The following is a 22,592-nucleotide window of genomic DNA, read 5'->3' on the forward strand; positions in this document are numbered from 1 at the left end:
GGCCGCTGCTGCTCAGGAAACCCTGCCTGGGACATCTGCTGACAACTGGGGAGTCACTGAAATGTGACTCTGGCCCTTCAGCATCTGAGGTCCATCCCCAGACCAGTGGTGGACCTCACGGGCCTCACCTGTGGTCTTCAACCTTGGGTTTTGCCCACTGGTAATGTCCTGTGGAGAAGCAGTGATTTTCACCTTGAGTGCAGAATGGCAGTGATGCGTAATGTCAAGTGCAGTGTCACGATGGGCAGGTGGGGGTCCTAGGGGCATTTCAGTTGTAACTGCACCTTTTGAAAGTCAGGTTTATTAGTATACAAATAGTAACATTCACCATTTTAGAAAGTGAACCATTCTGTGTGATCGCCGTCATGATCAAGTTATAGAATCTTTCCATCAGCCCCCAAAATTCCTTTGTGCCTCTTTGTAGTCAATCCACTTCTTCCACCTCCAGTTCCACGCAACTGTTAATATGCTTTCTGTCACTGTAGATGAGTTTGCAGTTTTCAGAATTTGATATAAATGAAATCATGTAGTTACATATATATTTTGGGGGGATCTGGTTTCTTTCAGCCTAATTATTTCGAGATTCACCCATGTTGTTACATGTATCAGTAGTTCACTTCTACTTATTTCTGAGTACTTTTCCATCAGATAGATAAACAATTTTTTATTTGCCTGTTCATGTTTGGGTTATTTTCAGTTTGGGGCTATTACAAATAAAGCTGCTGTTAATTTCTATATAAATATCTATGGGCATACGTTTCCATTTGTCTTGGATAAATACCTAGGAGTGGAATGGCTGCAACATATAATAGGTATATGTTTAACCTTTTTTTTTTTTTTTGAAATGTTTAATCTTTTAAGTAACTGTCAAACTGTCTTCCATAATGGTTATAACATCTTACATTCTCCCTAGCAGTGTATAAGAGTTCAAGTTTCTCCACTTCCTCGCCAGCACTTGAGGTGATCAGTCTTTTTAACTTTAGATCATTGTAATAGGTATATAATGGTATCTCACTATGATTATAACCTGAATTTTTCTAATGACAAATAATGTAGAGCATCTTTTTACAAGTTTGTTTGCCATCTTTATATGTTCTTTAGTGAAGTGACTGTTCAAATCTTTTGCCTTTTTTTTTTTTTTAACGTTGTTTGTCGTATTGGATTTTGAAAGTTCTTGTATATTCTGGATATAAGTCCTTTACCAGTTATGTGACTTGCAAATATTTTCTCCCAGTCTGTGTTTTCATAACAGCGTCTTCCAGAGAGGAGATGTTTTGAATTTTGATGAAGTTCATTTTATCAACTTTCTCTTTTCGGATCACGCTTTGGGTGTCATATCTAAGAAATCTTCACCTGACCCGAGGTCACAAAGATTTTCTCCATTTTAGAAGAAAAATATATACCAGTATTATAGTTTTAGAGTTTACATTTAGGTCTGTGAACCATTTGGAGTTACTTTTTGTGTATGGTGTGAATGTACTGAGGTTCTTCTTTTTTTTTTTTAATGGATATCCAGTTGTTCCAGCAATTGGTGAAAATACTGTCTTTTCTCCACTAAGTTGTTTGTGTACCTTTGTTACAAATTAATTGACCCAATATGTGTGGGTCTATTTCTGACTCTATTTGTTCATTGATCTATGTGTATATCCTTTCACCAGTACCACACTGTCTTGATTTCTATAGCTTTAGACTGTCTTAAAATCAGGTAACGTGAGTCTTCTAATTTTGTTTTCCCTTTCAAAATTGTTTTGGCTTTTCTAGTTCCTTTGCCTTTCCATATAAATTTTAGAGTCAGCTTTTTGATTTCTTTAGATGATTTTGGGGGAGAAATTGATCTCTTAACAACATTGAGTCTTCAATACATGAACATGATGTATCTCTTTGTTGATATTATTAATCTGGTTTTTCTCATCAGTGTATTATCGTTTTCAGCACACAGATTTTGTACATATGATGTAGAGTTCTATCTAAGCATTTTTGTAATGGGTTGAATGGTGCCTCCCCCCAAAAAAATGTCCATGTCTTAACCCCCAGAACCTGTGAATGTGGCTTTACTTGGGAAAAGGGTCTTTGCTTATGTAATTAAGGATCTCAAGATTAGATCATCCTGGATTATTAGGTTGGCTCTAAATCCAGTGACAGGTGTTCTTACAGGGGACACAGAGAGAAGAGAAGGCCCTGTGAAGATGGAGGCAGAGAGTAGAGTTATGCAGCGATAAGCCAAGGAATCCTGGAGCCACAAGAAACTGAAATGGATTCCTTTTTGGTGCTTCCAGAGGGAACGTGGCCCTTTTGAAGTCTTAATTTCAGACTTATGGCCTCCAGAACTCTGCGAGAATACATTTCTCTTGTTTTAAGCCACCAAGTGTGACAGTTTTTTAGACAGCTCTAGGAAACTGATAACACATGTTTTTTGGTGCTATTCAAAAGATAATGGCCAAGAATTTTTGGAAAGTAATGAAAGGTATCCAACCATAGATCCAAGAAGCTCAGAGAAATGACAAGCCGGTTAAAGAAACAAGAAAAACAAACCAAAAGCCCACACAAATTATATTCAAGCTTTTGAAAGCAAAGATTAAGAGAAATTCTTGAAGGTGGTCAGAGAAAGGAGATGCATTATGTACAGAGGATCAAAGGTAAGAATTCTGTTCTTATTCTCATATGAAACTACACAAGCCCAAAGACATGGAAGTAACATGTTTAAAGTATTCCAAAAAAAAAAAAAAAACCTGTCAACCCAGAATTCTATATGCAGAAAAAAAAAACTTTTAGAAATGGAGAAATAGAAACTTTTTTTCCCCAGACAAACCAAAGCTGAGAGAATTCATTACCCGTAAACTCGTACTATAAGAAATGTCTTGGGAGAGGGTATAGCTCAGTGGCAGGGCACATGCTTAGCATACTCCAAGTCCTGGGTTCAATGCCCAGTACCTCCAAAAAATAAATGTCTCTGTTCTCTTTCTTCTCTCTCTGAGATTCCAGTCACACATTTAGACAATTTGTTGTTATGGATGCTCTCTTCTGCTTTCCTCGTCCCTGTTATGTTTCAGTTTGAGGACTTGATCTGTCTTCAAGGTCATTGATTTATTTTCCTCAGCTGAATTGAGCCAACTACTAGCCCAGGAAAGCGATTCTTCTTATCTGTTACTGGGTTTCTTATTTCTAGCGTTTCCATCGACTCGTTCTTATAACTTTACCTCTCTGCTGAAATTCTACCTGTTCGTGCATGTTGTCCACAATTTTTCAATGAAACCTTTAACATACTACTCATAATTATTTTCAGTTCTCCATCTGATAGTGCCAGCATCTGTCATCTGAATCTGATTCTGCTCGTTACTTTGTCTCTTGACAATAAGATTTATTTTTCCTTGTCTTTTTGAGTGTCTTAGAATTTTTTTGGTTGAATTTTTGATTGAATGCCAGACATTGTGTTTAGGATAGCAGAAACTAAGATACATAGTCGGTCTGATCAGGAGGTGAGCTCAGTGTAGCATTACCTGGCACTTAGGGAGCGGTCCCGGTGTTGGAGGATTTTCCTCAATGTCCTTGCTCCATCCCCAGCTTTCAGCCCACCCTGAGGCCTGCTCCTCCGAGGGTGTCTGTTTCCGTGTTCTTGTGCTTCCCCCAGCAACAGGCTTCTGTTGCTTGTTCCTGTTGCTTGCTGGCTTTGTTGGAGGGATTCTCTGCTGTCCAGGCCCAGCTACAGTCTTAGTCAGGCCCTGTGTCCCTGGGTCTCAGAAGTAGGGCATTCTTAGTAGCCCTGCCCTTCCTCGGCCATTGGAGCCCTCAGTCGTCTCCACTCAGGGTGGTTTCCTGCCTCTCCCCCAGGGAAGAGGGGTTTTTATCTTTTTTTGCTCTGTCCCCAGTAGCTTAAGGATTTTGTTCCATAGGTAAGAAGGGTCCTGGCGGGACTTCATGCCTTTTCTATGTCTACTCCCTGCCTCCAGGCCTGCACCCTGGAGAATGAGTTTCTCCCACTCATGGCCCTGCCCCCTTCTTTCTCCTGAATGCCCAGTGGAGGTTTGTGGAGACCCTGTGAGGAGAGGCAAACTTCCCGTGTCTTTGACTCCCAGCGGTTCTTCACTCTCACCCTGTCCACACTGTGGCGATTTGTTAAAATGTGTAACTTAATTCTTCTCAGCCACTTGTGTGGCATTCAGTGTCTCTTCTTCCCATGCTTTGCCAGCAGTCAGCTGAAGCCCACTTCCTGTTTTCCTTGGAAGAGCCTGCCTTTCCCTTAGATTTCAGGCTAGTTGTTTGCTCTGTGACCTCAGCTCTCTGATTTAAGAAAACTTATGGTTCTTTTAGATTGTCGGCCTTTTTCTTGTTAGGCTGGGATAAATGCTTCCCCTAACTTTATATCTTATATAGCCAAAGCTCCTATCCATACCTGCATCTTGATGATGAAAAAGTGAGACCGTAGTCAATCCAGAGAGCAGTCAAGAATGGTCTCAACCTGATGGGTTGATTTCTTGTCCCAAGGAAGACCTGCAAGCTCTGCTCTTAGGTTTTGTTTTTTAATGAAAATTTACATTAGTCACCATGATATTTATGCAATTCCTACTGTGTGCACAGTGCTAAGCTCCTGGTGGCATATGACAGGCTGGCAGCAGCAGAACTGAGGGAAGCAGAAGATTAATCTACTGGGGGAAGGATAAATTAGGACTTTGGGATTAACAGATACACAGTACTATATATAAAGTAGATAAACAACAAAGGCCTACTGTATAGCACAGAGAACTAGATTAATTTCTTGTAACAAGTTATGATGGAAAAGAATCTGATAATATATGTATCTATATGTGTATGTACACATATAACTGAATTGCTTTGCTCTAAACCTGAAACTAACATTGTAAATCAACTACACTTCAATAAAAGATAAAATTTAAAAAAAAAAAAAAAGGTTAACATGTGAGAGCCCGAGCTCCCACACCAGGTGGGTGAGAGGGGACACCTCCCCAGACCCCAAATGAGATTTCCACAAACTTAAGTAGATTCATCTATTCAGAGTTTCACCTTTTTGTTCTTGTGATGTTAAGATGTTTCTATTTGATAAAACTGAAAGTTGTTGACTTGGTGCAGCTCTCTGCGTATGTAGGTATGTAAGCATGAGTTAAGTTGTGATTTTAGGGGTGATATACCTAAGGGAGGACGACCAGGCAAGGCCCCAAGTGGCCCTTGATGTTGAACAGACAAAGCCCTGATAGGACGTTTCCCCCTAAACACTGCCTTTGTTATTCCTCACAGCCCTTCCTCTTCTTGCCTTCTTATCTCTGCTTTATCGCATACTTATTTGCCAAGCTCTGGGGGAAACTGGCCTGGCTGTCTCCAGAGTGCTGGAGTGCAGGTGAGTGGCTGAAATGCTGTGCGGGGGTAGGGCTGCTGGCCCTTGGCCTGGGGAAGGTTTCATTCCACAGGAATGTCACCTTGGTGGGCTTGGCTCTGGGAGGCGTGGAGTGTGTGTGGAGGGCCCACTCTGTGTTCAGCTCTGTTCCCAGCAGGCATTCCAGGTCAGGCAAGGTGGGGGAGTGACACAAAAAGTGTTAGAGCCAGAGCCAGGAGCCTCTACCGGGAGGTAAGAGAGGAGCTGGGCACGGGAAGCAGGTCTGCAGGCGACAACTCCTGTCAGAGGCTGCTTCCTGTCAGGGAACTGCCTGTACTTTGGGTTCAGATCCCAGCTCTGTCGTTTCCTGTGTTAGAGCAGGTTATTTAACCTCTCTGAGCTTGCTTCCTCATCTGAAAAGTGAGGTTAGTAATGCCTGCTGTGGAGGGTCATTGTTAGGACTAAATGAAGTGCCATAAAAATGCTGGCACATAGAAGGTGGCAAGTGAACCACAGCGATTGCCATCCTGATGGTGCTAGACTGGCCGTGTGTTAAATGCTGTGATGTCTGCGGATGAGCGTGGACGGGCAGTAGAGAGGGCTGTTTCCTGGTGAAGGTGAGACCAGGACCAAAGAGCGTGGCCAGAACCCTGGACTCGTGAGTGAGGCTGGAGGCTGGGCGCCTTCCGATGGTCACTTCCTGTCTGAGCCTCAGGTTCCTGCTGCTCTGTCTGCCAGAGGCCACCTCCCTGGCTCGGGCACGTGGCTGCTGTCCTCGGGACTCCTTTGGAGCTGGCTGGTTTTGGGCTTAGGAGGGTTTCTGCCGCTGAAGTCAGTGGTGCTCACTCCGCCCCGCTTCCCACTGTCAGTGAGCTTCCAGAGGCTCGGCGCTGTCCATTTCTGGGCTGCTCAGTAAAAGCACTCAGAATTTCCATCCCCTCCTTCCCAGGCAGCAGGCGGTGCTGGTCTGGCCACTCCTTGAGGATGCTGGCTGTCAGGACAGAGTGGCCTTTCCTGAGGAAACCGGGAGACTCTGTCTAGAGGAAGAGCATGCCTGTCTGAAAGGGGGTCCTTCGGAGGTAGTGGGCACAGGCGTCTCAAGAAAGGCGCTGGTGATTTTCAGAGAAGCGCCTCTTGCAGCTCAGTCATCACCCCCATTTATTCTGAGGAAGGGGAGGGATTCCCAAGATAGATTAAACCTCTTGCCCAGGGCCCCCCAGCCCTGGTCAGTGGTGGAGCTCAGATATCAGTCAAGGCCGTCTCTTCCCTACCGTCCACTACTGTGTCTCCTGACAGCTGCCTGGGTCTGGAGGCCGCTGCAGTGAGGTGGAGGCCAGTCAAGGCTTCTGAAACATTTCCTTTTGGGATGGACTTCTGGGTGGGCTTTGAGACTGAAGTGTATCGCTTCCTGGAGGACTGGAAGGGCCCCAGTCCCGTGGGCACCACAGCAGACATGTGGACAGTGGGCATGTGGATGTGGCGCTGTTCCTGTTTTCAAGCACACTCTTTTGGCTTGTGTCTCACATTCAAGTTCTCTTTAACTGCCAGGGCCTGCATTTTTCCAAGTTCAAGTTGACATGCATTTGAGAGTTTGTTATCTATGAAATTAGAACACTTGCCGAATAAAGGAAAATACGCAGGTAGGGCCTGTGTGCTGAACTGCCCTCCTCTGCTGGTTGGGAATCCTTTCCTGGGCTGAGTCTTTTCAGGAACTCTGAGGCCTGCCCAAGGTGAGCATGTCCAGGGCTGAGCACCTTCCTGGGGCCGGGCCATTGGATTCATCCAAGAGATGGGTCGACTCAGAGGAGATGTAAGCCGGCTGCTGATGGTGGGCATGCAGGCCAGCCTAGTGTCAGAGCTAGGAGGTGGGCTAGTGTGCAGGTATCCTTGGTGAGCCCCAGTCATAGCCAGTATACTCCAGTGGCCGTGGCAGGGAGGGGTGCTGGGTGGAGTACCCTGGCTCTGTGATGTAGGGGTAGTTGACAAGCTTTGAGCCCAGTGATGTGCTGGATTTGGAGGGGAGAGGAGTGATGAGTGTAGATGGGAGACAAGGAGAGGGACAAAGATACATGGGCAGGTGGTGGGCCTTGTGGGCGGTCTGGCATTGATTCATCCCACTCATGTGTTCTGGCCCTGGAGATGCAGTGGCTGGAGGAACAGGATAGGGATGGGGCAGGTCCAGGTGTTCAGGAGCACAGAGGAGCTTCTGATTGGGAGTGCAAGGTTGTGGGTGAGTTGAGGATGGGATGCTCAGAGCAGGGGAAAGGAAGGGTGGAGGAGGGCCTGCCCAGCAGTGGGGACCATGGGAGCTGGGCCTGGGGATGCAGAGGCGTGGGGGAGCTGTGGAAGGAGGCAGGCCAGAGCAGGGTGCCCGTGAAGGGGCTTGAATTTTCTCCTGAAGGTGGTAGAGATCCCTGGAGGACTGGCAGAACTGAGGACTGGTGTGGTAACACTTGGAAGGTCTGTCAGTGAAGTCATGGTTTAAAACACTGAGTCCCCAGTGTGGCTGCATTTCTGGGTGACTGGGGCTTTGGGGCTTGTCATGCCCACAGGGAACAAGTCCACAGAGGAATTGTGGGTTCCAGGACCAAAACTGGGACATCTGCCCACTGTGTCCTTGAGAACCGAGTGGCTCCCAGAATCCCACCCACTGAACACATGCATGATGCTTTTGAGGTCCCGAGAAGCCTTTGTGTGCAGAGCCGTGCCTGACTTTCGGGGAAACATGCTGGACTGGAATGAGCCCCCTTTGGAAATCACGGATCCTCAGTGGTGGTGGGCGGCGGGGAGGGGATGGCTTCTGCAGCTGGGGACTGAAGGATCTTAGGCAGAGATGCCAAGCCCCTCAGTGGGTTCCTGGAGTCTTGTCTAAGCAAGCCGCCTGTCCTCTGGATTCTGACTCCTGCCAGCCACCAGGCCAGGACGTTCACATAGAATCCCTGTTTACCCAGGGTGTCTGCACCAGGGCAGGGTTGTTCTGGGCCATCCCCATCCCTTGAGTGAGGAAGTTGGCATTGAGCTGACCAGGAGGAGGGCTGACTTCAGAGCCAGGCCGGCCTTCAGGGTCTTGACTCTTGAGAGGCCTACAGGGAGGTTCAGGTGATGTGAAGAGTTGGCAGCCCCCAGCCTCTCTGAGGGCCTCCAAGAGCTGGCGGAGGGCACTCGTCAGCCCACCTCACAGCCCTCCCAGGCCCCTCCAGGCCAGACTGCCAGGCGCTCTGATTCTGCTCCTCACTCATGGCCTCTGGTCAGAAAGGAGGCCCCAGAAGGGAGCGTACAGGCCCGGACATGGGAGTCCTGCCACACTGCCGTTACTCACCAACATTTGGAACTCGTTTTCTCAAGTTTGCTGGTGGTTTAATCCACTTAATCCATCAGAGGGCTATTCCTCATTGTGTTTCCTCAGCACTAAATCAAGACTAAGGGGCTCTCTTTCCTTTTCGTTGTCTTTAGCCAGAAGTGGATTTTCCTGTCCCACCAGGCAGAGGCAGAAGTCAGGAGTCGATGCAGAGCCAGCCCCAGGAGCCTGTCAGCATGCCCCAGACACTGACCAGCACGCTGGAGCATATCGTGGGCCAGCTGGACGTCCTCACCCAGGTAAGCTGTGCTGTAAATTCACCCCATCGTCTGCACTGGCCTCGCATTTGGGCCATTTGAAATTGGGTTTTTAAAAAACATTATAACATACCTATTTGCCAACCCACATGAATGAAACAGCTGTGCCTGCCCTGGGATCCTGGTTCTCAGAGCCATCCAATCCCTGGCCAGACAACTGGACCCCAAAATCACCAACCCTGGATCCTGCTAGGGAGCACCCCACCCAGTGCTGGCTTGGGCCGCAGCAGCTTAGAAAGAAACACTGTCTGTCCCTTCCTCTGACTCTTCACTGGGTGGGCACTCCAGGGACGTGCCAGGGAACCACATGCAGTGAGAATCAGGGCGTCTGAGAGCCCAGGCTGCGGGATCGAGCGGGCACTGCTCCTTACCCTCTGAGCAACCTTGGAGAAACATCTTCAGCTCTCCAAGCCCCGGTGTGTTTATCTGTGATGTGCAGTGAGGTGGGCTACACCAGCCACATTTGTGATCAGGATTAAAGGAGATGAGTCTGCAGGAAGTGTTTGGCCTGTGCCTGGCCCTAGGGAGCTGCTCAGTGCTTGTTAGCTGTCTACCCTCATCAGTGAGGTCAACATGCCCCCAACCTCCCAGAGTGTCAGTGCATCTGGCAACTCATAACACAGACTTGCAATACAGTGGCTCCAGTGAGAGCAGTATCCCTGGCAGAGGGGGCGGCCAGCACTGCAGGCCTGCCCAGAGGGGTGTCTCATCCTCGAGTGGGAGAGCAGTCCTGGCAGAGGGAGCGGCCTGCCTGCAGGTCTGGAGGAGGCCATGGGTACATCCAGGCAGTGAGCTAAGCCCAGCGCGGCTGGCATGGGGCATATAGGTGGTGGCGGCAGCTGGGCCAATGTGGGATTTAAAGATCCTTGGGGTTCCTCCCCTCCTTGGATCTGGGTGCAGGCCCCTGTTTCCTGTGCCAGCTCAGGGGTAGAGCAAGGATGCAGGAGGGAGGCAGAGGACCCTGGAGTCTCTGACAGAAATTGAACTGAAGTGACGTGGCGTCCCTTCCCTAGCTCTGGATCTGGGACCAAGTGCACCAAGTTCCTCCACATTGTGTCGCCTGGTCCTCAGTGTGTCACAGCACCCCAGCTGCTACTGCACACCGTGGACCCACTGAAGGAAGGACGTTTGAAGGGAGAGGTCAGACCTCGGTGACTAGGGGCTGGTGGGACTATGTGCACATCATCCAGATGGTTCTGAGTTTCTTTACCCTTGAGAAGAAGGCGTGAGTTAAGACAGATGAGCAATGGGCAAAGACTGAAAAAATTATCCCCCTCAGACCTGTCAGAAACTGCCGTGCCCGCCTCCTGTTCTTCGCGGCATCATCAAGTGAGAGATCAGGGGAGGTGGAATGAATTAGAACTTCATAGAATAAAATTGGAAATTAAGTCTGAGAGGATGGTTAAAAATAGCTTCATTGGATCCAGAGGAGTATAACACTGAAAACATTTCCTGTCACTGTGTTTGAAGGGTGTACATGGAAGGTTTCATTATGTGTTAGCCGTCAGGAGTACGGTAGTAACTTTGGAAGAAACTGGCATTGCACGAAACTAGCGAAGGCTCTCTGGTGGCCTTGGCGTGTGGCTGGGGTCTGGATGTCTCAGACACCCTCGTCCTGCTCACACCATTCAGCCTGTTTGCAAATCCAAACAACACTCCACCCTGACCCAGTGCCAAGCCCCTGAGCCAGTCGCCTGCTCTGCTGGCCAGCGTGCGTTCCTAAATGCCACGCAGGGAGGCGCGTTCCTGATGGACTCAGTGTGTCCTGAGGAAACGTGGGTTCCACAGATGAAGCCCCAGTTCGGGCCTTGGAGCGCAGCCCATTTTCAGAATGCGGAGTGGTGTTTGCACGTGCTCCCTTCAAGCTTGGTCGCCGGTTGTCTTCCAGGCCCACCTCCTGTCCTGGAGTCAGGGCTCTAGCTGAGGTGTTCCAACTACAACCAGGGCTTCCCCCACTGGGGTTGGAGGTTCCCTGCCCCCTCCTCTTGGGACCAGCCTTGCTGGGGTAGCCCCCTCCCTGGAGGATCCCCTGGGGCGTAGACTTGGGCGACCAGCGGCATCCTCCCCCTGCCAGTACCTCAGCGGGGCTCTGAGCCTCCTTGTTATGTAAGTATTGCCCTCGGATGCTGCCGCCACAGCGGGTGCCCCTCACCAGCCTGACACACCTCTGCTCTGGAGGTCGGGGATGCCTCGGCCACCCCAGCACTGACTCCTACTTCAGTGTCTTCCGTCTGAATCGTGCTTGTTCTCCTCTGTCCCGCCCCATCACTGCCCCTTCCCTCCCCCACAAGGAAGTCTTCTAAGCAGCCTGTGAGAGAGACAGTGCCTTCTGGGTCCTTCAGGCCTCCGTCCTGCAGAACATCCTTCTGGGAAGAAGCATGGGGCCGCAGTGGGCAGTGGCCGGGATGGGTTGTTTACTGAGTGAGTCACGAGCCTCTAGCCCCTGGGTGACAGAGCAGGCGCCCCACCGTGGAGGCTCACTGTCTTCAGAGCCTGCCTTCCCTCCGGCTTGTCAGGCTGGGTGCAGCCCAGTGATTGGGTTCTTCTCGAGGTTTGTGGCCCATTTGGCACTGGTCCGAAGGCCAAGGACCCCGCCTCAGTCCTCGTCAGCGCAGCTCTGTGCAAAGCAGAGGCCCAGAAGTCATGTGGCTGAGCAAGCCTGGGGAGAGATGTGGCTCAGAGCTCATTTAGGTGCAAGTCCTGGCTTTCCCACCTCTAGCTCAGTGACCTTGGGCAAGTCACTTAACCTCTGTGCCTCAGTTTCCAAATCTGGAACACAGAGCTGATGATTGCACCCACTTCACGGGCCTCCTGTGTGGATTAGATGTGTCAGCTTGTGTGAAGCTCTTTGAATGGTCCCAGCACTGCCCTGTGCTGCTGTTGTGGTCAGTGCTGCTCCTGCTCTGCCTCGGTCATTATTCAGAGCCTGGCTGGTGTGGGTATGGGGAATCCTCACGACAGCACCAGAAATAGCTCTCTAGTTCCCCACCACCTCAGGAGAGCCATTCCTCAGCCCTCACAGTGGAGGTGGTGGTTTCCCTCCATTCACATACATTCACTGAGCCTCTTCTGTGTAGGGGGCCCTGGGTGAGACCCAGTCCCACCCTTGGGAGGGCCCCACAACTGAATCTGCTAATGTAGGAGCCAAGCCTCCAAGGAGGAGCAGGCCACTAGGGCCGCTGGAGACAGCTGGGCAGAGCACGCCAGGTGGGAGTCCAGCAGGCCAGATCGAGAAAGCCATGGGTCCCTTGACGTGGGCTAATGGAAGAGGCAGCACAGGAGTTCGGGCTTCTAGTGGGCAGAAGTCGGGGCCAGACTCATGCTGAGGGTCTGGGGTGGAGTGGAGATAGGGACTCAGAGAGGCTGGGACCCAGGTCGGGGTGGAGCTGTCATGGTCCTACCCTCAGGAGGTGACTTCTGCAGCTGCCCCTGCTTAGGTTTCCCTGGAGCCAGGTTTCCCTGCAGGGGAGGAAAGGTGAGGAGAGGAGCAGACGGCAATCGGCCCTTGGGCTCCTGAGGAATGAGGGCTTCCTCTGGCCCTCCTAGGCCCTAGGGGTGTGTGCAGCATCTGAATCCAGCCCTTCTTTTAACTTCTGCATTGAAGTTGTGCTGTTTTATTTTTTAGGAATATCTTTTTCATAAAATGCACACATTGTTTTTTGTAAATGTATTTATTCGGGGAAATAGATGCCGGGATGGCCTTCAAGGTGCTTCAAGGTACCTACTCCCAAGCAGGTTCACTCTTCGGCTGTCCTGGGCTGTTGGGTCTCCCCACAGTGTTGTTTTAGATGGAAGGTCCTCAGAGTGAAGGGATCATATCTTCATCATAATTTTCCTCCTGATGTTTGTCTGAGGCCTACAACTTGCCAAGGACTTTCCTCCACAACCCTCGTGTTACCTTCCTGCATGGTGCCCACTGCTGCCATCATGCCCAGTGCAGATAGGGTATTCATAATGGCTTGTTGTGCCTGGACCAGCTCCAGGGTCTGTTCAGCCTGGGGCTTCTCCAGGATGCCATATGATCCTGAGCTCAACCCATGTAGATCAGAACTTCCCCAGCTTTCTTTGATAACCGGTTTTGGTGTAGTTAGGGATGGCTTCATCAGGAAGTTCATCTGCAAACCAAACTTGAGCTTCCTGAAAGTTAAGGGCAAAATCTCTTGCTCAGTGCTCTGTGATCACAGAGCCCAGCAGGCATGGCCCCTGAGTTCGCTGACCAGAGAGCACAGCCCCTTGCCCTGACCCTTCCATGTTTGGGAGAGACACCCCCCCGCCTTACCCCTGTGAGGTTGCTATTTGGGGCTTCACTGGTTCCTCCACTGAGCTCCTCAGGACTCTGACCCCAGCTGGATGCCATGTCCTAGGCAGCCAGGGTTTATTTGGCCTCATACATCCTTACCAGCTGTTGGGAGCAGAGGTCCCTCCTTGGGTTTCAGAGCTGCTCTGCTCAGCCCAGTGAGCCCTGCCTGTTAGCTTGCCCTCCTGGACTTGAGGGCCAACTCTACCGTTCACCACGTAGGTGACCTTGGGCAGGTGATGTTGCTTCCCAGAGCCTCAGCTTCCTCGCTTGGAAAGTGGGGACAGTCAAGCCTGCTTGTGTTCCCTGAGCACTGTTGTGAAGCTCTTGATTGCCTGGATGGGCTTGACTGGCGCCAGCTGTTTTGTGAAGCACAGCGTTAAGTATTAAGTTGATGTTCTCCGAGGGGCAGTGTAGGAAAGCACCCAAGCGGCCAAGTGACACAGGAGTGGACATTCCACAGGCTCTGACTGCTGGAGTCCCAGGAGTGCTTTTGGGCTGCTGGTGAGACTAGTGGTCTGGCTGGACAGTAGGATGTGAGGGAGAGAAAGAGGAGGTCTTTCTCCAGTTCCAGGAAGGAGGACAGCCCAGGAGGTGACAAGAGGGACTAGGGTGCCTGGGGGCTGTTGAGAATCAGATGGGTCATAGGGCCCATTAGATGGGAGCCCTGAATCCAGAGCCAGGCATCAGAGGCAGAGACTGAAGCTCTTCAAAGATTTACATACATCTTGTGATAGCCGTTCTTTGAATCCAGTTACCGAAATGGTTGTTGGGGATTTAGGTTTTTCTTTGGGAGACTTTTTGTTTTTCAAAACCCCTCGTGGGAATTCTCAAGAGCAGCTAGGGCTGAGGTTACAAGTGTGGGTGCTGGGTACTGTATGTGCCCCTCTCTTCCTCTTGTGAGCTGGCCCTGGGTCCCACCCTCTCCTGCCACCTCTGGGGAGAACACACGCCTGTCCCGCGGCTGCCCTGGTCACTGACCTGCCAGGCCTGCCCCAGTCTTCTCTTCTTGAGAGGATTGGCTTAACCTCAAAGGTCCCCAGGTCCAGAGAAAAGTTCAGCCCAGCTGCTCTGGCCTAGCCTTGCCTCTTTCCATCTGTGTGGACCTGGGGAAGCCATGGTTTCCTCTTCCATAGAGGAGAGACTTGAGGCACAGCCCGTCTGTCTGTCCCATGGGGTGCGCAGCAGCGGTCAGTGTCTCAGGTGGGGCTGGGACTTCCCTTAGGGCCTTCTTTCCATGTGTCACCCCTCCCATCTGCCCATAGCCACGCCCCTCCCCTCATGGCCACGCCTAGAGGAAGGACTCTAGGGTGGACCCCTGCCAGGCCTGCCTGCTTGGTGATGGGCATTCAGTGGGTGTCCAGACAGAAGCCCTGACCTTTCCCCTTGTGTTCTTGTGGGGGTGCCACAGGTGATTTAGGGGTCTGTTTCCCTCTGCTGGCATTCCACGTGAGCTCACCTCCTGCTTTGGCTTCCTTCGCTTCCTTCACGGGCTCCTGAGTGACAGAAGTTGGGTGGGGTCTGGAAGTTGCAGGGGCCCCAGGTCTTCCTCAAGGACCAGGGTGTGGGTGTGGAGATGTAGACAGTACCCAGGAGCTGGGGAGGCTGCAGTGAGGGGCTGGGGCCTGGGCCTGGGCCTGGCAGGCGGCTGGTGGTTTCGCCCCAGAAGCCCATAGCAAAGTTATTTTTGACTCTGGTTTCACGTCTTGCTGCTTTTTAAAAATACCGAGCCCTGAAATTCCTGCGCCAACTGTGTTTTTCATGGAATCCGCGTTTCAAGCTGGCCACAGCAAGGCTGTGACGTCACACATTCAGGTTCCTGTGACTCACCGGGGGCTGCTGGGCTCTGAGACTGGAACGTGTGCACAGTGGGAAGTGGGGGGAGGCAGGCCCACCCAGCCCCACTGGTTTAAAGGTCCAGATTATTGAAACTCTGCTGACCTAACTCAACAAGTCTAAGGATTTGGGCTTCTTTGCTTTGAGGACTTGGATAGAGTGACCCGTTACTTTGAGGCATCCTGCCGCTCCCCTCCAAGGAGCTAGTTTGCTAGTTTCACACTGGTGGGAAGGTGGGAACACTGGGCCCACCCTGATGTGGGCTGAACTGCCTGACCACTCTCAGGGGCTCTCGGTGTCCCTCTTTCCTGGACAGACCAGCTGTTGTTTGTGGAAACAGACTCCAGATTTTATAGCAGTTATGCCATTTTCTGTGGGGGCTGGTCCTCCCAGGTGTGCCCAGATGGATCTTGCTGGGAAGTTACAGAGTGAAAGTCACCCTGTGCCCCGCCCCTCCCAGTGATCCCTGCTTGTCGGGTGTGTGCAGCCCTCCTGATGTCAGTCGCACACGCAGGCAGTACCTAGGGGTGACTGTTGCTGGTTCCCACGAGAGAGGGCCCTCCCTCCACTGCAGCACATCTAGCCACCTGGCCTAGACCTTGTTTAGCCATCCTCTTCATGGATATTTAAAGGCTGCTCTTGGGCCAAAGTTGAGTTCTGGACAGCCTAAGCTCCTGCCACTTGGGGTTTGGAGACAAGAGACTGGTTTTCCTCTGTTAAGAGGCTACTTCCTGGGAACAAAGGACTGAAGACACTCTGGTCTCTTAGACACTTTGGGTCTCTCTCTAGCCGGTTGCAGAGAGGCTGGGCCCTGGCTTTTCCCAAGCCCTGTTGCTCATTTTGACAGTTTATCTGCAGCCTTCTCTGGCTTTGCAAATGCAGAGGCACAGGGGAGTACCAAACCAGGGGTGGGGCTGGTGGCAGCACTCAAAGGTGGCCCGAGCTTGTGTTTGTTATTGCATGAGGGGGCTGGATGGCAGCTCCATCTTCTATCCCATCTGCAGTTGTGACCAAAAGCACCGCCTTTCCAAAGAGGCTGCAGATGGAAGGCCCCCGCCCACCAGATGGGTTTGGGATGGCTGCGGTTACCTCTGGGGCCTGGGAATGTTCACGGTCTTATGAGATTTCTCCTGTGAGACCCAGAGCAGGCCTAGAGCTGGGGGAGGAGGAGCAGGAGCTGCAGCGGGAGAGCAAGGCCCGTATAGGGACATCTCATTCAGACTGACTCTGGGATGATTCTAAGAGCAGGGACAAAGGGGACTCCAGGTGATTTGTTCAAGGGCTCTCCAAAGAAGAGTCAAGCACACTTCATGAGAAAGGGCCTAGGAGTCTTTTGGTTGTGACAGGCAGCCCCAAATGGGCCTGCATGGCTCTGAGATTAAGCAAGCCACAGCTGACCCCGTGGCCACTTGGCGATCTTCTGAACGAAGCACCATGAGAGCTGGGTCAGGAAAGGCTACAGTTGGACCTGCCATCTCTCTCCTCCCACTCTGTACAGACTACCTGGGCCTGGTCTGTCATACAGACTCCCACTGGACCCACAATAGCCACGGCTGGGTTGAGGAGATAAAGCAGAAAGAAGCTTTGAACTCAGGAGAACATGGTCTTTAGGGGAGTGGTTCTGTGTCCCCCATTCTGATCTGGGTCTAGCCAGTGGCTCCACAAAACCAGCCAAGATGAGAGGCCAGGTTTCGCACCAGGGCTCAGTAGGTACTGGGCAGGGCAGAGGGGCCTGTGAGCCCTTCATTCCTGAGGTGGTCCTATTGGACCTGGGCCACGGCCTGACTTGTCAGGCTATACTGAGCTTTTCCAGACTTCCAACAAGCTGCCAAGCAGTCCCTCTGACTTGTGAAGACTGTGTTTTATCAGGTATTGGCAAATTAACTATTTTAAATGGATTGTTGGAAAAATGAGCATCTGAAGAAAAGGGATGCTAAACGGGGCCAAGGCCACAGTACATGCCCCTCGCTTAGCCCTGTTTGGACTCACCCTGGAACTAGAGTACAGCCTATCGAGCAGTGACTGGCATCCTGCACCTTGAGGCCTGTTCCTGTCAGACACTTGGCTTCCCTGGTGGCCTGCTCATGGCTGCCAGAGATGAGCTTGAACCCAGTCCAGTGTTGGCAGCAGGTATAGCTCGGATCTTCCTCCTGGTGTGGGTGGTGCCCCGTGGGTCCCAGAGCATCCGGTTTTATGGATGGTGGTGAGCGGACCCACTTTTTATAGCTTCTCTTTTGCGGGGTAAGCAATAATGTGGAAAAGCCTGTGTTTATTTAAAAGAAGTTGCTATAAAGCCACAAGGAAGGTAAATTAGCCAAGATTCTTTAATCTGGTGACTAATCTACCAATAGAAAATAGTTTTTCATGTATTTCCCGAAGAGAGCTAATCCTCATTAGAGGTGGGGGCTGGGGGATGCAGAAATGCCAGAGAAATCCTATATCCCTGAGATAATGTGAAACAGAAACATGGACTTCTGGGCCCAAGGGACAAAAGCTCATTTCGTGTTGTTAGCAGCAGGCTGTGGGGTGATGAGGAGTAGCTATAAAGACATTTGCTGAGCCCAGAAAGATTGGGAGGAATTTCTTTAGAAACGTGTATTTTTGTGTGCATCAGCTGTGTTTGTGATCCTGGACAAGTTAACGTGTCACACGTCAGTGTGAGTGGGAATCTCCATTTCAGGCCTCAAAGCTTTTAGTCCTCATCAAATCAGGCCTGAGGTGGGAGGGGAGGAACTGGGCTGCTTCCTGGACTCCTGCCCCACTTTGTGCCCCCACCACGTCCTGCTGAGGCCAGGAGGCTTCCTCCCTCCTAAGGCCAGCTGTTAGTGGCCCCTCCAGGCTCCAGCCTGCCCGCCCTCCTCTCCCTCCTCCGCCACCCCAAGTCCTCGAGGTCCGAGGCCCAAGCTGGGGGGAATGTTCCCCACCAGCCAGGCGGGCTCATCCCCAGAGTACGGCTCCCCAGGCCCGGGGGACCTGGACTGGCTGGTGCAGGACTTGCCTTCTCTGCATCCCCATGGTTCTCAGGGTCTGGCATTTGTCCATCCAGCACTCATTGTGCACCTATTAGGTGCCAGGAGCTGTGCCTGGACCGAGAAGATAGCAGTGAGTGAGAGTAGACAGAACCCCTATCCTCATGGGGCTGGCACTCAGACTGATGGCCATCTGCAGGCTGCTCGGGGAGGATGCATCACACCTCTGACTCGAAGGCCCCTGTGTCACAGACCTTTAGGCACTGGACAGAGGCTGGGGCTAAGAGGCAGAGCCTTTGTTGGTAGGAGCTAGGCCCAGACCAGCAACCCCTGTCCCCAGGGATCTGGGCTGGCCACTTCATCCCCCATTCATCCCTGACATGTGGCCAGGGCACCATCAGCAAGCCAGGGCCCTGCGTGTGTGCACAGGCCCGCGCACATACACCAAGAGACAGAACTGGAGCTGGCAGGAGACAAGGCAGAGCTGGGCAGGCGCTGGCCCAGCAGCCCCACTTTGTTTTGATAGCTCACAAGACCCCACAGCAAAGAGATTCCCTTTTTATTGCATCTGTTTTAGATCTTTAGAATCTGAGTAAAGTCAAAACCATGCTAAGGGGAGATTAATTCCACATTTTTCCATCTTTGCAATGAAACCAAAGGAAAGTTAGACATTCTGTGCGGCACAGTCGAGACAGGGGTGTTGAGCCAAAGGCCAGCCCCTGGATGTTTCCCATGGCCTGGCACAAGTGCCCCAGTGCCATGGCTGGGTGACTGTGCTCTCTTCTTGAGACCCAGGACACCTGGGACCCTCTACCCCCTAGAAATCTGGCTGCTGTGTTGGGAGAAGGGGGCTGGGGTGCCCCACCCACTATGGGGAGACCGCCTGGAGGAGCCAAATCAGCCACAAGCCTGGAAATGATTAAAAGGAACTTTCCATCACAGGAGAACTTTAAGAAGCAGCCAGACCACCACGTGCCCTGATGGCTCAGACCCTACAAGGCTTGACCACAGGCCACCTTCTTCAGGGCTTCATCAAGCCCAGTGTGTGCCTAGGGCCCCCCAACAGCCCAGAGCTATTCATAAAGTATTACAGTGGCTCTTCAAGAGATGCGTTGTACAGAGGAGGAGTCTAAAGCCATGAGTCAGATAACTTGTCCAAGGCCACTCAGCAAGTTAGCGGTCAAGTTCAGATTTGGACCCACGTGGTACAGCTCCTGAGCCTGTGCTCTTACCACCCAGGTCAAAGGTGGGGACTGGGAGTCACTCTGACAGCACTTTCCAAGGGCCCACGCCTTTGCTACAGCCAGGACCTGCTGAGAGAGGAGGAGGGCAGGGACCTGGGTGCTGGGGTGGGGATAAGGAGGACTTCTTGGGGGAGGGGGGCCGGAGTGGGGCGTCGGGTAGGTGTGGTTTGCCCCAGGAGAGCAGTAGTGACAAGCAACCCGGGCCTTGGGTGCCAGGTGAATGCCACGCCGAGGAGTTGGCCTTTATTCTTGAGCTCTTGAACAGGAAAGAAATACAGCAGAAGCAGGGTGGAGGGCAAAGGGGTGAAGAGGGACCCAGAGTCACCAGGAAGCCAAGACAGAAGGAGCGAGACTGGGAAGCAGTCACTGAGTGGGAAATGCCGGGGGGACTACAGCACTGACTGTCGGGGTCCAGGGGAAGGGAGGGCCTGCTTGAGTCAGGTGAGGCATCTCCTCGGGCAGAGCCTGGCCCCGCACAGCAGCCACAGTGGGCTTGGGCAGCCCAGATCCTATCACGTTATTTATTTCTGGCACCTCCATCACCCCGTCCTGCAGCCCCTTGCCCGCCCCAGGGCCCATGTGCTCACCACTCCCACTGCCCAGTGCTGCCTCCACCCGACACGTCCCTTCTCTTGGCTGAGTGTCTCCCCATGCTGGAGCCCTGGCAGACTTGTGCTCGTGTGGTGCTCTGACCCCCAACCATTTCAGCCCTCTTAGCCCACTCCCTGTCTTGCCCTGTTCAGACCCCGAGGCCCAGTCTCCTGGCTTCCTGGGAGAGAAAGAGCAGTTTTCGCTCCCCTCGCCCCCAGGCAGAGGATGTCAGCTCTCTGCCTCTGCCATCAGTCTGTCTCTGGCCCAGCCACTGTGTCCACCTCATGCCGCCTGTCTTCCACGTTCAAGGGAGGCCCAGGAGGGATGTGCAGCCACAGAAACCAATACCACTGACCTAAGAGGGGCCCAATGCTCCATGTGGGGCCCTGCTTAAAGGTGGCTCCAGGGACTGGGGCACTGGGAAAAAGAGCTGCCCCCAGCTGGACAGATTGGGGAGTGCAGTGGGGAAGCCTGGAGTGAGGCCTGCACCCGGGGAAGCATTTTGTAAGGAACTAACCAAATAGCTGGGAAATGCAGATAGAACGGCTGGCCGATCACCCTCGTTGTTTCCCCTTCCTCCAGAATGTTATTCACTGTTGGTAATGGCTGAGCAGCTTTGCCGAAAGCCCACCAGGATAGGACTGGTACTGTAACCCCATCAGTACCTGGAAGCCCCGAAGAGCCAGAGTGTCGGTTGCTGCACATGGGGGGCACCTGACAAATGTGTGGGAGCAGACGATGGTGTCAGGAGGGCCCGTGTTGTGGGTGTCCTGTGGCCTCTCCAGAAGGCTCCAGTCTTCCCACTACATCTGCACGGGGAGTGCGTGCAAGAGGCCTTCAGTAAAGGTGACGGCAGCAGTGGCTCTGGGAGGAGGAGCAGCTGCTGGAAGGGGCCTGGCCCTGCAGGCCATGCTTGGCAGCCTCACCTTCAGTCCCAGAGCAGCAGGAAGGCAGTGGGGCTCCTAAGCCGAGGAGGGGTGAGACCCTGCTGGCTGCTACATGGGGTCTGGTCTGGGAGTGGCTGTGTGGCCGTGGTGAGGCGTGATGGAGGCAAGAGAGCACGAGAGGGGATGAGTGAGCGAAGAGTCAGTCGAGGGCCAGGGTCGGCACACTTTTTCTTAACAGTGAATATTCTGGGCTTTGTGGGCCGTAGAGTCTGTCACAACTACCCAACATGCCATTGTAGCCGGAAAGCAGCCATAGACAGTATGTAAGCAAACAGGCACGGCAGTAAACCTGACTGACAAAAACAGGCAGCAGGCTGACTGTGCCAAGCCTTGGTCTGGAGAGACAACAGAATTCAACAGCAAACAGGAGAGTTTCTAAAGGACCGATTTTCCATGAGAAGGGCTGTGGCTTCCTAGAAATTGCTGGTAACAGCAGGAGAAGGTGGTTCTGAAAGAAGCCCCCCAGGTGACCCCCTGGCAGGTGCAACTTGGAAAACGACATTTCTGGATCTCTTACGACCTCACCTGACTTGCAGGTGGAGGCCATGACCCCTAGAGGCAGATAGTGTTGGCAGAAGGGTAACAGTGTCCAGGTGTGGGGTCCTGTTGCTCCACTTCAGGGAGGGAAGTGCCTTATTTAAAGTGGAGCCCAATCTTGTGAGGGGCAGGGTGTTAGCAGTGACCTGGGTGAGTACCACAGAGTGGTTTGAGACTGATCACTTACGCTGTAGTGACACAAGCGCCCCAGTGAGAGACGGCATCTAAAATTAAGGTGTTAGGGTATTTTCTCATTCCCTGTCTGTTTAAAGGTTCTTGTTGGTATGTCCCTTTTGTCCCTATAGTTTTGCCTTTTCATAGCATAAAATTGTGACTTTTGTGATCATTCCAAACCTAAACATTTAGCCGGATAAGAGAGTCTGTTTCATGGGCACTGGGGGCATCTGAGGCCTGGGAACTGCCTCTGAGAGTGGCCTGATAGTATGAGGGGACTGCTGGGTGACCCTGACGGATGTCCCTTCCAAGCACTTCTGCTCATTTAATCCAGAGCCATCGAGCTAAGTGGCCTGACAAGTGGCTGCCACTGGGTGAGAAGAGAGATCCAGGAGTTTGTCCTTAGGCTGCTCAAGCTTGGGCATCGGGCGGGGGACAAGCAGATATCCTGGGGTCACAGGGCCTGTAGCCCTCAGGCACTGCCAGAGCCAGTGGGGAACAGGAAGTAGCCAGCCCTTTCCTTATACGTGCTCAATGCGGACAGAACAGGGTACACAGTTCCTGGTACCTCATTCTGCACTCTGAAGCCAGGCCACCACGGTTCATGGTCCACGTTAGTCATTTACAAGCTGTGTGACTTTGGGCGAGTTAGTATCACTGTGCCTTGGTTTCCTCATTAGGAAAAACAGGCTCCTATCCTGAAGGGTCCTTGTAGAGTGCCTGGCACATCATGCACGCTGCGGGAACGAACGTCAGCTGCCTAGAGCAGCCCCCGGAGCAGAGTGTGTCAGGAATCGGGAGGGGCCCCCAGAGCCCAGTCCTGGCTTCTCCCGCTGGTCTTCCCTTGTGCCTGGGCTCTACACCCAGTTACAGAGGGGACCTTGTGCCTGGATGGCACCAGAGCCAGGGAGAGGGCATGAGCTGCCTGGTTTCTCCAAGGTCAGCAGACAGGAGGGACATCTCTGAGGAAGAATTTGGTCCCCGGTGATGGCCATCTTTCCCAGCTACCTTGCCCAGACAGGTCCGCCCAACAGCCAGAACCCTGGACTCATCTCT

General features: G+C 52.2%; 1 protein-coding gene across 5 annotated transcripts in view; it reads left to right on the forward strand.

Annotated features, from left to right (window-relative positions):
* Positions 1-22,592, forward strand: part of POC1A (POC1 centriolar protein A) — a 66,901-nt gene that overhangs the window by 40,334 nt on the left and 3,975 nt on the right. For all 5 annotated transcript variants that reach the window (XM_074344776.1, XM_074344775.1, XM_074344774.1 and 2 more), the window contains one exon: positions 8,780-8,923. In XM_074344776.1, the coding sequence (XP_074200877.1) occupies positions 8,780-8,923 (144 nt within the window). The remainder of the gene's footprint in view (positions 1-8,779; positions 8,924-22,592) is intronic.

This window comes from Camelus bactrianus, chromosome 17 (assembly GCF_048773025.1).
Source record: "Camelus bactrianus isolate YW-2024 breed Bactrian camel chromosome 17, ASM4877302v1, whole genome shotgun sequence".
In the NCBI taxonomy this organism is placed as follows: domain Eukaryota; kingdom Metazoa; phylum Chordata; class Mammalia; order Artiodactyla; family Camelidae; genus Camelus; species Camelus bactrianus.